The following is a 15,031-nucleotide window of genomic DNA, read 5'->3' on the forward strand; positions in this document are numbered from 1 at the left end:
TACATTTTAAAAAATGTGGCGTTTATGGCTCTCATGGCCAAAAAAGTTGCCAACCCCTGTATCAGGAATTAATACAGGTTTTAGTGCTCAGAATCAGGGAGATTCATGGTTCAGTGTTAATTGGGGGGAAGTCATTTAAATACTTCATTTGTTTAAGATTCTTTCCAATGAAAATAATATCTCCCCCCATCCTTCAAAGAGGGATTGTGAATCTTAGATACCATATATGTGAATTAGTTGGATTCTAAGGAGAAAAGACTGTAGTCATCTAGAGTATTATCATAATTACTAATGAATGAGCTCTCTGGGAAAGCTCAGACTTGGGGTTTATATTGTTTTGAAGCAGAACTCCTTTAAAAAGGGAATGATGTAAGTAAAGAGATTGTGGTTATGAAAATCAATAATGCAGTATCTGTTAAATATAGTACCTACTGCTCAAGCTTGGAATTATCATTCAACAGAAAGAACATTGATCTGATGAAAGAAAGGAAAATGCTGAGAGAAAAGAGAGTTGCCTGATTTGGAAAACATATGCTTCCTTACATAAATAGATCCAAAATCTATTAGAATCAGTAATCCCTCCACCACAATAGATCACAATTCATCCAATACTTTCTCACATGAAATTCTTATCCATGTCGTTCCATGAATGCTTTATAGAGGATTAACACAGCAGATTAGAGATGTCCACCTTGTTCTTTTGATATTTTGTGTTTGCCATTGCAATGTTTCTGCCATTTACCTGTTGTCTTACTTTCACTCTCCAGCTACCCCACCTTTTCTTAGTCATATATTTCCTTAATAATGTCTTTTATGTTGCTTCTTATATACGTCATATTTGGTAATATGCTCCTATAGTTTACTTACATACGCCATACATTTTTCTTTTGCCTAAAGCAGTAGTTCCCAAATTTTTTTGGCCTACCGCCTCCTTTCTAGAAAAAATATTACTTAGCCCCCTGGAAATTAATTTTTTTTAAATTTTAATAGCAATTAATAGGAAAGATAAATGCACCTGTGGCCATCACCACTCCCCTGGATCACTGCAGCACCCACCAGGGGGTGGTAGCACCCACTTTGGGAATCACTGGCCTAAAGGATAATCTTTGGATCACCTACAGTTGTGATTCTTCTGAGATCTTGGTGTCCCTCTTCTTGCCAATTCTATATTCCTCATCTTTGCTTACAATCAGCTTCCTTTCTTTCTTGTTTTCCTCTAGTCTCTAACAAAGAGGTACCCTTCTCCAAGGCCAACCCTTCAACTTGTGTTCTCATGCCCTTTCTCTCTCATCTTCCCTGGCAACTTGCCCATAACCTCTCTTGCCCTTGATCATTCCCTTTCCCTTTCTAATTTTTAATCTTTTACATACTGACTCTTTACTCATCACCTCCAAAAATTCCCAAGTGTCCTCCGTTCTTAAGCAACTTTTACCTGACCCTACCATACCTTCAAACCCTCATTTTATCACTATATTTCTCTTATCACTTTTACAGTTGAACTCCTATAAAAAGCTATTTGTACTATTGCCTCCATTTTTTCATATTCCACTAACTTCTCAACCATTTGCAGTCTAACTTCGGACCTTATCATTCTATTGAAATTGCTCTTTCCAAAAGAACTAGATATTTTTATTTGCCATGTTCAATGATTGTTTCAATTTCATCCTTCTTGACATGTCTGACAGTATTTAATCCTGCTGACCATCCCCTTTCTCCTGGATTTTTTTTGCCTTGGGATTTCATGGTACCACTTTAGTTGCCCTATGTAATTCTTTGCTTCATCACTTTGTTCCATCCCCTAAGCATGGATGTACAGGGCCCTTTTATCTTTTCTCTGTGTATTCTCTCTTGGGGAATGTACCTACTGGTCCTAACAGATTCACTTTGCATTTCTATACAGAAGACATTCTACATATATGCATATATATATACACACATGCATTTATAGAGAACCAGCTCTATATTTCCAGAGATACTGAGTGACGTTTAGTGGTGTCGGATTGAAATAGTATAGAGAAAGAGCATTGAGAGCAGTCAGGCTATCGGTTAGTTCATAACTGCTCCAACTTGTCATCGAGTTTAATATATACTGATTTTACACAAAGAGCACAGAGAAAGAATTATAGTTGTGAAGGGGTTACAAATTATACAAAAACCCATTAGAGTCTTAAAGGTAGAAAGATAGGTCCAGGGTCAAAGGCCAAATTGCAGCTGCCAATTAGCAGGAGGTTAATTCAGGGAGCAGTAATATGTTTCATAGATATCCTAAATAAATTGAGTCCTGTACTCTTGATTTAAGGATTGCATCTGGTCAGATAAAGTCTTGTCTAGCTTTGTCCGGTTCTAAGTAATGTGACTAAGTAATATTTTTTGGAATTCAGGCTTCTTAATTATCAAGGAGAGAAATTGTTAACTCTGTAACTGCTGATTTGCTAGGAACTTAAAGCTTTTCAAAAAGGCTATAATGTTTTTCCAATAAGAAAAGGTATGGATCATAAAGTAAAAAGGAGTCTCAGATTTTTATCTATTTGAGACTCTGTTTCTCTTATCTTATTGGCCTCCCACATGCATTTATGTGTATTATGTGTGTGTGTGTTCTATCAAGTTCAACCTGTCCAAAACAGAACTCATTATTTTCTCCCTGAAGCCCAGCTACCTTCCTAATTTCCCAGTTTCCATTTAATACAACACCATCTTTATACTCTTCCAGGTTTATAACCTCAGAGTCATCCTTGACTCTGCATTCACCTTGCCCTCTAGAGCTAATCATTCCTCCAATTCTGCTAATGCTACTTCTATAACATCTCTACTATCTCTCCCCCTCTCCTTTTATCATTTTATTGGATTATTACATTTCTTTGCCTACATTTCCTTGCCTCAAGCCTTTCCTCTCATATAGCTACAAAAGTTATATTCCTGAAGAAAAGATCCATGATACTCTCCTACTCAAGAAACTTCAGTAGCTCCCTATTAACACTAAGATAAAATACAAACTCCTTTTTTTGACATTTACAACATAGCATCACGTTGATTGGTTTCATGTAATTACTCCTCACACAATCTAAGTTCTAGCCAAGCTGACATACTTGATATTCCCCTATATGATATTCCTTCTCCTACTTCCATACCATTATACAGACTCTCTCTCATACCCAGAAGATTATTTGTCCTCACTTCTGAATTGTATTGCCCTTGTTGCCTTCAAAGTTGAAGTGTCATCTTCCCCAATCCCAGCAGTTTCTCTTTATTTTGTGTAATATACTACTTATGTATAAATGCTCTTCTTTCCCTCCTCTTCCCCCCCTCCCCCCCACACTTTAGAATGTGAGCTTCCAGGGAATTGAAACTGTTTATGTTTTGTGTTTCTATTTAAAACCCTTACCTTCTGTCTTGGAATCATACTGTGTATTGGTTCCACCGTAGAAGAGTGGTAAGGGCTAGGCAATGGGTGTTAAGTGACTTGCCCAGGGTCACACAGCTGGAAGTATCTGAGACCAGATTTGAACCTAGGACCTATCATCTCTAGGCCTAGCTCTCAATCCATTGAGCTACTCAGCTGTCCCCTCTAGTCATATATTTTTGAGAGAATCTTTGTATTTGAACTATGATGTTAATTATTTGGGTATTTGTTTCTTAACTTTTAAAATGGCTAAAATGGGGATCAAATAGGAAAATAGGTTAAGGAAAAGAAAGGTTTGTCTTTTAGTTTTTCCCATCTGTTTCAGCACAAAGGGGAAGAGTGCAAGGAGAAATGCATGGGATTGAGAAAAGCTAAAAAGTGGGGTACAAGAGCAAATTAATAAAAATAGAATATCAGTGCAAGAAATGTAAACCTAGGCTGAAAGACAAAGGCAATCATGACAGAGAAAAGAAGTGACAGAATTAGAGCAATAGTCAGGGACATTTCTACACAGCTATTTTTTAAAGACTAGAGGTTTGGAAGTTGAGAAAGCAATGAAGAGAAGATGCCACTTGTCAAGGCAAGAAATGACTGAAGCAGAAATTTAAATTTCTTCCATTAGTCTACATTGATCAAGTACCCACAATGGATAAAATGCTGCCCTAGGTACTATATGTGAGTTATTAAGGAAAAAAAGGAGAAAATTAACTCTCTGTAGTGGAAAAATTTATAAATCTATTAATAAACTACTTCAACCTAATGACTGAATTGGAACTGTTTCTAGAGTTAATTCCTAATTCAGGGCTGTGATTCCTAATCTGGCCAACACCTATGATTACATCTAATGAAGAAAGAGACAATATAACTGAAGATTATATATAGTCTAGACATTTACACACACACACACACACACATCCCACCCTCCCTTGCCCCCCCAAAAAAGTCATCCTCTTTTGCCTATGGGTCCAAAGTATTTAAAGGAGCAGAGTTCATTCAGATTGGCATCTTAAGGTCAGAAACACTAATTGTCAGATATCTGGGCTTTTATAAAAAAAATAAAACTTTCAATAAATAGGCCAAAGGTACAATATTTATTTCCCTTACACTGGCAGCTAATTAGCATCACCTTTTGTGTCCTCTAGAAAATTCCTGTTAAAGGTAGTTAGCCTCAGGATGTTGTCAGTAATGAATGTCAGAAATTCCAAAGCCCATTACCCTCAAAATCAGTATATCAATTGAGCACTTTGATTTTAAAAACTCATCCTTCCTTCCTATTTTTTTGTATGTCTTTATTTTTGCTTTTGCTTAACCACAAATTGTGGTATTGATGTAAGATTCTGTTTCCAGAACTAATTTTTATTTTAATTATGATCTTAAAAGCAAAATGTATTTTCACATTGTAATAATCTCATATTGATATTTAATATAAGTCAATTACTCTGATAAAGAGAATAAAATGATCTAAAAACACTTTAGAATCTGTAAATAATTCATTTTATATGCCAGAGCAGAGAGATCTAATAACCAAAGGCATCACAGGTTTAGAAGGCAAACTTACCATCTGAAAAATATTATTGAGAAGAAAAATTAAGATTATAAGGGAAAAAAGATTATACACAGTATCATGTCATCAAGTGGAAAACTAGCAGAGTTCAAACATGTCGGAAGAAAGTTTGGTAAGATATATATATATATGTATAATATATATATAATGTCATCATCAAAGGATGAAAATGAAAGAGACACTTCCTCTTGTGGGAGCTAAAATGCAGAGTAGAGAAGGAATGTTCCAAGTAAACTCAAACCTACCTCCAAAACAACCACCAAAAAACACCACAAAACAACTTTAGAATGGCAAAACCAAAAAAAGACAGGGTGAAATAGTGTTCTAACCCAAGACAATGTAGAATGATGGTAGGAAAGACCCCTCTCACTTGGGTAAGAGGAAAGAGAACTCCAGTACACACTGTACCCAGGTGAACCAACAGTAGTGGGAACAGAATCCAGATCAATCCAACAAGCACTTGGCACCTATGGGAGCCAACAGTTAGGGAAGTGGAATCAGCTTGGTTCAGCACCAGTACCATTTAAACAAGGCAGTTGCAGACCTCTCCACAATGAGCCAGACAGGTCACCCTTTCAAAGTATATATTGCAGGACCTGCAGGCAGCCAGGCTTTCCCACAAAACTGCAGTAGGCCACAATACAAGCTCAGGACAGTACTCCCTCCACCCTAAGAATAGAGTTAAACTATCTAGGCATGTTCATGAAAAAAAAAAAAAAGACTAGAAAAATTAGCAAAAGACAAAGAAAAATCCTAGCCCTGGGAAGCTACTTTAGTGACAATGAAGATCAAAGTACAAACTCTGAAGCAGACAACAATGCAAAAAAGAAACATGGGAAGCCTCACTGGAAAGTATGAAAGGATATCAGACTCAAAAAAGAACTCTTAGAAGCCTCAAAAAGGAGTTAAAAATCAAATAATAAGATGAGCATAAAAAAATTGTGAAAAGGAAATGAGAGTCAATAGCTTGAGGGAAGGATTCACTAAAGAAAATAATTCCCTAATAACTAGAAGTGGCCAAATAGAAAAGAAGCCCCAAAAAATCCACTAAAGAAAGTATTTTTTATTTTATCTATTTTTTTATTTTTCTATTTTTTTATCTTTTTTTAAAAAATAGAATTAGATGGGAAAAAAGTACAAATGCTCAATAAATTAATAATTACCTAAACATTAGTATCAGGTGAAGGAAACTAATGATTCCATGAGACATCAGGAAACAAACAAAAAAAATCAAAAGAATGAAAAAATTTCAAGAAAATCTGAAATATCTCACTGGAAAAATAACTGACCCTAAGAATCATTGGAGTACTTGAAAGTCATGATATTCTGCAATGCAAAGGATATGAGATTACAACCAAGAATCACCTACCCAGCTGATCTGAGCATACTCTTCCAAGGGGGAAATAGATATTTAATGACATAAAGGACTTTAATGCATTCCTGATATAAATACCAGAGCTGAAGAGAAAATTTGATGATCAAATACAATATTCAAGAGAAACATAAAATGGTAAAAGAAAAGAGAAAACAAGGGATTCGATGAGGTTAAACTGATTTTAAGTCTACAGGAAAATGTGATATTTAGATATTTATGATACTTAAGGTACTTAAAGTACTTGAGATACTTAAGAACTTCATCACTATTAGGGTAGTGAGAAGGAGAATACATAGAAAGAGGGCAAGAAGTAAATGGAAGATGTTGGGATGATATCCAAAAAATAAATAGGGAGAAAAAAGAACACATTGGGAGAAGAGAAAAAGAAATAAATGAGAGTAATTATCTCACATAAAGAGGTATGTAAGACTTAATACAGTGGAGGGGGCAATAGGGTGGAGGAGTGGTGGACAATGTCTTAACCTTACTCTCATAAGAACTGGTTCAAAGAGGGAAAAAATACCCACATTCATTTGGTTATAGAAATCTATTTTACTCTATAGGGCAGCGATGGGTGTAATGTAAAAGTTGGAAGAGGGGTTTTTGCTCTTGCAGGGGGCCAACTGAAAATTTCTGGCAGTTGGAAGCCTGAGAATTCTAAGAGAAAGTTCAATTGGTCCCTGTCGCTTGAACAGAGTGGAAGGATCAACCAGAGCTATATTTCGGCTTTCGGTTTGCTTTGGCCTGTGTTTGTCTTTAGACAATTTGTACCTAGCTAGTTTCTCTGGACCTCTCCCTGACCTTCTCCATATTACTTCCCTGTTTTCCCTGCCTGTTTTCCTGGGGCTCTTGGAGGCAGGGTGGCTTTTGGGTTCTCAGTGAAAGACTTTGTGGGTTTAGTTTTCCCCAATAGGCAAATAGGACATCCTTGAATTCAAACTATCCCATTAGTATACCCTCTACCTTAAAAGCAGCCAAATCTTCCTCAGCTGAGAGAGCAGGTTCTCTCTCAGTCTAACCCATTCCTGAGACCCTCCCCCATCTTGAGTTTCTCCCTAGCAGTTGTCAGAAACCTCAATCCCCTCTCTCCTTCCAGACCACCCTGAAACATTAATAAACCCTTGGTTACTTTATTAGACCCTCTGGAGAATATTTATGTTGAAGAAACTAGGCAAAGGTGAAGGGGAGAAATAATTCTCTTTTATTTCTTGAGGGAAACTGGAGGCATCCATCTTGGGAAGAAGTAGTTGCCCAACACTTCCTCCTGAATCCCTTCAATTTCACTGACAGGGAGGAGCCTTGTGGTTCCTCCTTTGAGGACTTGAGAAACTGACAAGAAAGCCCTCAAGTCAGATTCCAACCACTTCTGACTGGCCCTATTCCTTGTGTCTGTAAAAGTACCTTTCCTGCCTGGAAGGGTTCAGCTTATTTCCCCTCAGTGTCCTCTGTTTCTAGCCTGAATGTCTAGTCTGTGTCAGCTGCCTCTCCTGAATACCTCACCTGTACCCTTACCATCCAAATACCGCCTTGCCCATTCCTCCCTAGACTTAGCCTTCCCTTCCATTCCTATTCTATTACCTCAATCACCTTTACCCCTCCGTCACTCAGCAAGGGAAGCAGATCACCCCAAACTTTAGTGTACCCCACCTTTTTATCCACAACATGGGCAAACTTTTTAAAGAGGGGGCCAAAGGAAAGGAAATGCTCATCTGTCAGTCTGTTTCTAAAGCAACTCTTTTGAAGTTTCATTGTATTGTATCCTACTCATTGTATTCATCAGATTAGGAATAATGTCTCCAGGCTGGATAGAACATTCCAGGGGGCCATATCTGCAGGCTATAGTTTGCCCATCACTGCTATAGGGGGTAGGAGGTTAAGGGGTGGGGATAAAAGCAGGAGGTACGGACAAGAAGGGGGGTGAATTGAGGGGAGGCAGTGCTTAGAAGCAAAATATCTGTGAACCAGGAAAATCTAAAAGGAAAACTAGGAAAGGATAAACAGGAAAAATTAAAGGGAAACAGTAATCATAACTCACTCATAAAATGGAAGAAGATAGCAGAGTAGATTAAGAACCAGAATCCCACTCTCCAAAAGAAACACATTTAAATCAGGGATACATAAAGTAGAGGTAAGGGGCTTGAGCAGAATCAGTATGCTTCAACATAAGTTTTAAAAATGGGTAGTAATCATGATATCAGATAAAACAAAAATAAAAATTGATCTAATTAAAAGACAAGGGAGGAAATTATGTCTTAATAAAAGGTACTATAGAAAACCTATACTAAAAATATATGTATCAAATATCATAGCATCCAAATTCCTAAAGAAGTTATGTGAATTATAGAAGGAAAATACAATAAACTATACTAGTGGGAGACCTCAACCTTCCCCTCTCAGAACTAGATAAGGCTAACCAAAAATAAACAAGAAAGAAGCTAAGGAGGTGAACAGAATATTAAAAAAGTTAGATATGATAGCTCTCTGGAGAAAATTGAATAGAAATAGAAAGGAATATACTCCCCCCCCCACTCCTTTTTTTTGGCAGTAGATGACATTTTCACAAAAATTCATCATATAAAACATGAAAAGCCTCCCAACCAAATACAGAGAAGCATAAATAATAAATAGATCTCTTTCAGACCATAATGCAAAAGAAATTACATTCAGCAAAAGGCAGCAGAAAAACTAAAAATTAATTGGAAACTAAATAATCTTATCCTAAAGAATGAATGGGTCAAAGAACAATCAAAAATTTCTTTAAAGAGAATGATATCAAGGGGTCAAATACAAATATTTATGGGATACAGCCAAAGCAGTGAGTACGGGAAAATTTATATATCTACATGAATATACATATACATCAATAAAACAAAGAAAGAACAAGTCAATGAATTAGGCATGTAACAACAACAACAAAAAAAAACTAGAAAAATAAATTTTAAATTTCCAACTAAATACCAAATTGAAAATCCTGAAAATCAAAGTAGATGAATAAAATTGAAAGCAAGAAAACCATTGAACTAATAAAAGGCAAGGACCTGGGAGGAGGAGAGAGAAACTATTGATTAAACTGTTTGTTTGTGTGTTTTTTTAGAAAACCAAATTACCAATATCAAAAATAAAAAGGGTAAATTCACAACCAATGAAGAGGAAATTAAAGCAATTATTAGGAGTTATTTTGCCTAATTATTTAGCAACAAATATAAAAAACATTTTTATTAATAAATAAGCTTATGATTAGGCTAAACCAATATAATAAAAAGGACAATTCTACCTAAATTAATTTTCCTATTCAGTACCATACCAATCAAAGTACCAAAAAATTTCACAGGGCTAGAATTAATTTTTAAAATATAGAGGAAAATTGCTTATCCATAACAGATATTAAACCATATTATAAAGTAGTAATCATGAAAATAATCTGGAACTGGCTAAGAAATAGATTAGTGGATCAATGGAATAGATTATGTATATAACACACAGTAATATATATGACCATAGTAAACAAATATACAATCTTTTGGGAGAACTCGCCATTTGACAAAAAATACTGAAAAAACTGGAAAATAGTTTGGCAGAAGCTAGGCAGAGACCAAAATCTCACACCATATGCCAAGATAAAATGAAAATGTATACATGATTTAGAAATAAAGGATGATACCATAAGCAAATTAGGGGAACATAGAATAATCTACTTCTCAGACTTATGGATAAAGGAAGAATTTATGACCAAATAGCAGAGAGCATTAAGAAATAGAAAAATGAATAATTTTTATTCCATCTAACTAAAAAGTTTTTACACAAACAAACCAGCATAACCAAAATTAGAAGAGAAACAACAACCTGGGGGTGGATGGAATTTATAGCAAGTATATCCAACAAAGGCCTCGTTTCTCTAATATATTGAGAACTGAGACATTTATAAAAATATGAGTTATTCCCCATTAATAAATTGCCAAAGGATATGAACAAGTAGTTCTCAGATGAAGAAATTAAAACTTCTATACTCATATTTTAGAATGATCCAAATCACTATTAATTAGAGAAATGAAAATTAAAGGAATTCTGAGATACAAACTCACACCTATCACCATTGGCTACCATGACAAAAAAGTAAAATGATAAATGTTGAAGATCATGTGGGAAAATTAGGATACCAATATACTGGTGGTGAAGTTATAAACTGATCCAACCACACTGGAGACTAATTTGGAACCACACCAGAAGACTCTAAAACTGTGTGTACTCTTTAACCCAGAAATCCCATTACTACTATCCCAAAGAAATCAAAGAAAGGAGGAAAGAACCTATTTGTACAATAATAGTTATAGCAGCTTATTCTGTGATGGTAAAGAATTGGAAATTGAGAGAATGTTCATTAACTGGAGAATGGATGAACAAGGATAATAATATAGGATAATGGAATATTATAATAATGGAATATTATTGTGCTATAAGAAATGATAAGTAAGACAATTTTGGAAAAACCTGGAAAGATTGATATGAATTAATGTAAAATGAAGTGAGCAGAACTAGAACATTATACACAATAACAGCTACATCATATAGTGATCAACTTAACTATTACCAGCAATGCAAGGATCCTAGACAACTCTAAGAGACTCATGATAAAAAATACTATCTATCTGTAAAAACAAAAGGAACTGATAAGTCTGAATACAGATCAAAACATACCATTTTCACTTTATTTCCTTTGTGAGTTTTTTGGTATGTGTAATGTGTGTCTTCTTTCATAACATGATAAATATAGAACTATGTACTGCATGACAGCACATGTATAATCTATAACAGATTACTTGCCATCCTGGGGAAAAGGGAGGAGATAGGAAGAGAGAAATTTTGGATCTCAAATTGTCAAGAAACATATTTAAAAGTGTCTCTTCATGTAACTAGAGAAAAAGAGACATTAAAATATTACTGGGGGGAAATGCAAGAAAAACAAACAGAAAAAAAGTGGCAAAGCTCTACAGAGATTTTTCATTATCATTTTTTACATGTCAATACAATTTTTAATCATTTTCTGACATTTCGTGATTCATGTTCTCCCTTCTTCTCCTCCCCTCTCCCTGAGATAGTAGGTAATATGATATAGTTTATACATGTGGTATTGCACAATGCAAATTTCCATGTTCATCAAGTTGTGATAGAAAACACATCATTTATACAAGAAAAAAACAAAGGAAATAAAGTGAAAAACAATATGCTACAGTCTGTATCCAGAATCCATCAGTTCCTTCTATGATGGTGGATAGTTCTTTTTGGTTCTGAGTCTTTTGGAATTGTCTTAGATTCTTGCATTGTTGATAATTAAGTTATTCACAGTTGATCATCTTACATTATTGCTATTACTGAGTATAACATTTTCCTGATTACAGAGATTTTTATAACAAATTCTTCTGACAATTAAGAATGTAGTGATCATAGTTGAGCTATAATATCACAGTTCCAGAAGTACTTTTAGCATGAGGTAGAAATGGCATTAAAGGGAACAAAATAGAGAAAAGTATATTTAGGTCAGTTCTGGAGGTGAAGGCTTTAAGGAATTGATTCACAAAGTATCTGAAGAGAAGGGGATGAGTCCAACAATAAGAGAAAATCTTAGACCTTAATAATACCTCTCCACACCCACCCCCAAAAAAGCATGATCAGGAGAACCTCATTAGGTTCCAACATATATACCTACTTTCTGATGTGGATAAACGTTTTATGAGAATAATCCACACATGCTTCGAGAGTATCCTCTGCTGGGAGCACTAACATTGCCCAGTAGACAGCATCTTTATCATCATGAAACTGATTAAATTGACTGAAAGATGCAGAGGATACAAGATCCCAACGTGCTTATTGTTTATAGTAAAAAGCATTTTGACTCATAGCCATTTAAAAAAGGCTCTCTTCCAGGGAGGTGTCTCCCATACATATACCAAAAATGAGTTAAATTTCTTGAAGGATAATGATAATAAACATGTTTGGCAATCCTTTGATCATTACTATCAAGTGAAACTTAAAACAGGGAGGAAAGATCCCACAGAATAAAATATTTCCCCCAATTCCATCTATCTTTATTGTTGTGGAGTAAGAATTGTCTTAGCACCTATCTCCTGAAGTTTTTTGCAAACTTTAGAGCACTCTATAAATGTTAGATATAATAGTATTATTAGTATTACCCCAGAAGCTCAGAACTCCTAAGTTCAAGCAATCCACCCGCCTTAGCCTCCCCAGCAGGAGGGATTGTAGGTGGGTGCTTCTATGCTTGACAAGATATTTTCCAGTTTATCTTCATTATAGCTCTTAGTTCATAAGGATTCAGGTCACATGCTTTAAAGATATAATAATCCCTTTCTTTCCAAGCTATCTTGTCAGAGGGAAACAAAAACAGGTTGCTGCTGTTCAGTGAGTGAAAGCCATACCTATTTCCCAATTTTATATCTAGTTTTTCTATATTTTTGTCTCATCTCTGTATCTTAGCCTAAGAATGAGTCCAAATGATTTGCTGATTTGAAGGAATATTGTCCCCTGAGGACTCAACATATTTTTGACACATGAGAAGTACATGATCCATTTGTGAATGGATGACAGTGAATCACTTAGATGATATTATCAACTGATGGGAAACAAATGGCCCTGTTTCATTTATTGGTCAGCAATGGTCAGCCCCTCACAATGTCCTGCTCAGCCAATAAGGATGTGTTCTAAGTAATATTCTCTCATCTCTTTGGCAAGAAGAAATTTTGGGGAAAGACTATATAGTCTCAGTGACTATTCCGAAATGGGGGTGGGAGGTGGGCTGTGTGAAAGAAAAACTCTTCAGCCCCATGCTCAGTTTATCCAGTTGAGCCATGTTTGACATCCGAAGTGTGGAATTATAAGAGGCATAAAGCATGTTGAGTAAAATTGGGAATTCATAACCTTTGTGGCTCTGCAAAAGCAGACAAATATAAAAGACCTTAAGGTCTAACAAAGTATTGTGAGAAGTCAGAATGCTTTCTTATTCTGTGAAATATATCAATCTGGGGCTCATTATTTGTTTTGCAATTCAGCCCAAATAGTTTCAGTCTTGTTAACATCTTTTACCTAAGCCATGTCCATTCTCTCCTCCTCTCTCTCTTCCCCACCCACCAACAAAGATTCCTAATACAACAAAAGTACACCATGGCAGAAAGATTTAAATTAACCATTATGCTGTGCAAACAAATGACGTCAGTCGTGTTAAACTGAAAAACACGGGACTGTTAAATAGTCAGAAAAACCACTTTTTAATTATGGAGAGATCAGTACTAGATTGGGCCTCCTTGCAGAGCTGTGCATTACAAATTCAACTCTGGTCACTGAACTCCTGGGCGTGCCACCTTGCAAGATGCCAACTCCAAAGGGCAAAAGAATTTGGGAGACCTATATACCATTTGGGGAATCCAGGGACAGGAAAAGATAATTGATTGACATTACCATGGCGACAAGGAAATGGGAGTGTTCAAACTATACTGACAGACTTGGGAAAGAAACCATAGCGAGAGGCTAGGGTGCCTACCTTACAATGAATACTAAAAGGATGGTCCCTGCCTAGGTGTGGGTCTTCTGGGGAAAGGGTCTCTGATGCAATGGGAGAAGCTACTGGGATAAAATAATATTTTAGCATTTGATTAAAATTTGTTAACTCCACCTAGCTAAGTCTATTAAATATCTTAAGGTTTATTGTTCAATCTGAAACTGTTAGTCTGAGATTCCATTCAGGGTGGATTCTCCAGAGAACAAGGGCAAGCTTTGGGGTTTCCATCTTTCAATCTGACTAAACTTGGGGTTCTCTTAGATTCCACATCGACAGTCCCAACTGTGTTGCTGGCAAGACTAACCAAGGCATATGATGAGAGAGGGACATAATCACTTGCCCATAACTGTGGAACATGCCAACAAGAATCAGACTCTGGGTTGTGGAACCAAGCAGTGGGAATTTCTGAAAGGGTCAAGTCACTGATCTATGTATCTCTGAAAAGGAGGGGAGGGATATAATACATATTTGGTCTTTGTAAGTCTAGCCCACGAATGCCCCATTCAATAACTCACAGAGATGAGTTTACTTTAAATTGACTTCTTTATTTTCAGGCAACGTCCAGCACTTGGAGAATGTCTTGCTTCCCTGGCAGCTGCTATGCCAGTGGCATTCTTGGAGCCCTCCCTCAACTGCTACAACTCGCTCTCAGTCTTCAACACCAAAACCCCCAGAGAGAGGTCTAGTAAGTGAACTATCATAGAGGTCAGTCAGTCTACACGTTCATTAGCTGTAAGCAAGAATGTTGTAGAATTCTGCTTAATGAGGAATGAGAGGCTGTTTTTATCATTTCCTCTTGTTTCTACCCAGTACCTTCTACCAAAGGGCCACATGTTATAGTTGGGGGAAAAACACACGAAGATATGTCAGTTCTAGTACTTTTTCTGCTTCAGAAGAGCTATGTGACCTTGTCATTTATCTGATATGAACCTATGTTTTTGCTTACCTATGAAAAACAGGAGTAGGGCTAAAAATAATCTCTAGGATTCACTCCAATTCTAAAATTCTCTTTGTGTTATCACTTCTATACTTTAGCTCTTTGTTTCCATTCCTGCATTGGAAATAGGAATATTTTGAAGCCTCCTTCTGCTGAGAATCACAAGTAACACACTGACACCATTTCAA

At 36.1% G+C, this 15,031-nt stretch overlaps 1 protein-coding gene across 1 annotated transcript in view; it reads left to right on the plus strand.

Moving 5' to 3' along the window:
• The window catches only part of RYR3 (ryanodine receptor 3), a 570,927-nt gene that overhangs the window by 436,935 nt on the left and 118,961 nt on the right, over positions 1-15,031 (plus strand). The window contains exon 62 of the mRNA XM_044660040.1: positions 14,461-14,591. Coding sequence (XP_044515975.1) covers positions 14,461-14,591 — 131 coding nt within the window. The remainder of the gene's footprint in view (positions 1-14,460; positions 14,592-15,031) is intronic.

Source organism: Gracilinanus agilis, chromosome 2, assembly GCF_016433145.1.
Source record: "Gracilinanus agilis isolate LMUSP501 chromosome 2, AgileGrace, whole genome shotgun sequence".
NCBI classification, from domain to species: Eukaryota; Metazoa; Chordata; class Mammalia; order Didelphimorphia; family Didelphidae; genus Gracilinanus; species Gracilinanus agilis.